At 30.2% G+C, this 2,835-nt stretch overlaps 1 protein-coding gene across 1 annotated transcript; it reads left to right on the top strand.

The window, feature by feature from the left end:
* Positions 1-1,513: 1,513 nt before the first annotated feature.
* Positions 1,514-2,835, top strand: LOC130810721 (protein ALP1-like). The gene is made up of 3 exons (XM_057676856.1): positions 1,514-1,960; positions 2,047-2,272; positions 2,363-2,835. The coding sequence occupies exons 1-3, from the start codon at positions 1,514-1,516 to the stop codon at positions 2,833-2,835; spliced, it is 1,146 nt and encodes a 381-aa protein (XP_057532839.1).

Raw genomic sequence — 2,835 nt, 5'->3', positions numbered from 1 at the left:
GCAATTAAGGCTTTTTTTTTAATTTTGATGAAATTGAACGGTTATTTAAGGTTATTTGCTGCGGGCCCTAGCCAACCGCAGCAATAAATGCTTTTTTTTTTAATTTTGCTATTTGTTAATGGTAGAATGGGGTATTTGCTGCGGTCAATCAACAAAAACCGCAGCAATTAGTTTTTTTTTTTTTCCAAATCTTTTTCCCATTTATTGCTGCGAATATACTAAAACCGCAGCAAATGTTGAGCAGCAAATACGTTTTTTTCCACTAGTGTAAGATGAAAATTTGTTTAAAGGATGACTCTTTTACTCTAGACTACAAAACAATGGTGATAAAAAAGTATGGTTTGTACTTTCTGGTTTGAACTCGTTGGAACTCGTCGAAACTCGCCCGTAACAAACTATAAATTTCGATTTAACATGGTCTAAATCAGCGTTAATAGTGGAGATGCACTGCATTTCCTTACACAATTATAATTCGCAAGATTTTAGAACAATTGCATGAAAATTTGAGTCAACTCGACTAAGTTTTGATACCTATGTTTTGATTAAAATTGCTGCTAATTTAAGAAAAATGTATCTTTTCCCCAAGCCAATGTATAAAATTTACCGAGTCAAATATTTTTTAGTCAGAAGAATGGCTTGATTCCATGGATATTAAATTTATGAGGAAAAACAACTCGATGTTTTTTGGGACTTTGAAACATGATTTTTCCAAAAGTATCCAAATCTCTTTATAATCAATTTGGTAATTCAGTTAAACATTTATCAATAATATATATATATATATATATATATATATATATATATATATATATATATATATATATATATATATATATATATATATATATATATATATATATATATATATATATATATATAATTCTATGGTTAAATTTCAGGGATTATTATTATTATGACTGTTAAAGCCATGTACATCAATTTGAATTCTGGGTTTCCATTCAATTGGATTTCTTCTTCCTTTATTTTTTTTTTTTTGCTTTTTGATTGTTGTAGGCTGTAGCATTTTTCTCTTTACAAAATTGGGTTTTTTATTTAGTTTTTATATATTTTTGTAAGTTGTTGATTTTGAATTTTTTCTTTTGATTATTACCCTTTTATTTTAATGCATAAGTTTTATAGGCTATACTATCATTCTCAAAAGCACAAATGGTGTATTAACATTAATTTCTAGAGGTTTGCAGTACTTTGTTGTCTATCACTTATTAGTAGTAACTTATTAATTGCAATTTGTAAGGAGTTAAATCATATACTTCATTTACATTATTAAGGGGTTAAAAGTTAAATCATATACTTCTACTAGAAGTGTCAAAGATTCTTAATGTTAATAATAATTTATACAATTTGTAAGTACTTATTAATTGCAAAATACTCCCATGTATCCTAAGTGACAAATATTTTTTTTGTGGGAAGACAAAAAATGTCTAATTAACTTAGTATTCAAGAGTCCAGAAAACGTGCAAAGGAGAATGTGGATAAAGATAAGAAAGTTGTTATGGCGGTTGTAGGTTTTTTCATGACTGTTGTTGTGGCTTGGTTTGATTTGAGGTATGAAGTAAAGGAAATAACATGGAATCAACAAGAACGTATGAATAGACGAACAATTTGGATGGACACGTTGATGAATGATAAAATATGTAGGGAGCAATTACGTCTAGACAAACGTTGTTTAGAAAAATTGTGCAATATTTTACAATCCAAGGGTGGTTTAGTGACTACAAGATATGTTACAGTGAAAGAAATTGTTGCAATTTTTCTTCATGTTCTTGCACATGATTTGAAAAATAGAACAATACAAGCAACCTTTGCTCGTTCTGGAGAGACTATTAGTCGACACTTTCATGTAGTCCTTAAAGCACTACTCAAGCTTAGAAAGTATTATATAAAACCATGTAATAACCAGAGCAATTACACAAAGGATACAAAGTGGAATAGGTTTGAGGTAAGTTATAGTATTAAAAATAAATTGATGTCTTTACTTTCTTAGGAGGTTTAATTTGTAGTATTAACTAGCATAAACCATATTAGGGCATTGTTGGAGCTCTCGCTGGGACTCATATTAAAATGACTGTGCCTACAGAGGATCGAGCTCGCTACCGAGATAGAAAGGGGGACATTAGCACCAATGTTTTAGCTGCATGTGATTCAAATCTTCGTTTTACTTACGTTTTGCCTGGTTGGGAAGGTTCTGCTTCGGATCCACGCATTCTTCGTGATGCTCTTCAAAGGCCTAATGGTTTGAAGATTCCAAGAAGTAAGACTTTATATGTGTAACAACAACCTAATAATTTACACCAAATGTAAAATGAAATGCTAATATATGTATAATAATTATATAATGCAGATAAGTATTTTCTTGTGGATTTGGGATTTGCTAACGCTGAAGGTTTTCTAGCTCCTTATAGAGGTACGAGGTACCATTTGAATTTGTGGAGAGGCACCACTCCAAAAAATTACAAAGAGCTTTTTAATTTACAACATTCTTCAGCTCGAAACACAATTGAAAGGGCTTTTGGGTTATTGAAAAAGCGATGGAGTATACTTAGAGATCCAAGTTTTTATGATAAAAAGACTCAAATTAGAATTATCAACGCTTGTTTTATTCTTCATAACTTTTTGAGGGATGAAATTATGGATGAAACAAGTCTTATTAATGAGGTAGATGAAGATTTACTAAATATAGTGACAATTGATGAAGATGTAGAAGATGATTACATTATTAGTACGCAATCAAGTAATGAGTGGAAAGTGTTTAGAGATAATCTTGCTCAAAAGATGTTTGAAGAATATCAACTGCGAAGGAGACATGTTACTTGA

The sequence above is a fragment of the Amaranthus tricolor genome, chromosome 4 (assembly GCF_026212465.1).
Source record: "Amaranthus tricolor cultivar Red isolate AtriRed21 chromosome 4, ASM2621246v1, whole genome shotgun sequence".
Classification (NCBI taxonomy): domain Eukaryota; kingdom Viridiplantae; phylum Streptophyta; class Magnoliopsida; order Caryophyllales; family Amaranthaceae; genus Amaranthus; species Amaranthus tricolor.
Note: the sequence above shows the minus strand (reverse complement) of the source record. Positions and strands in the feature narration are given on the sequence as shown.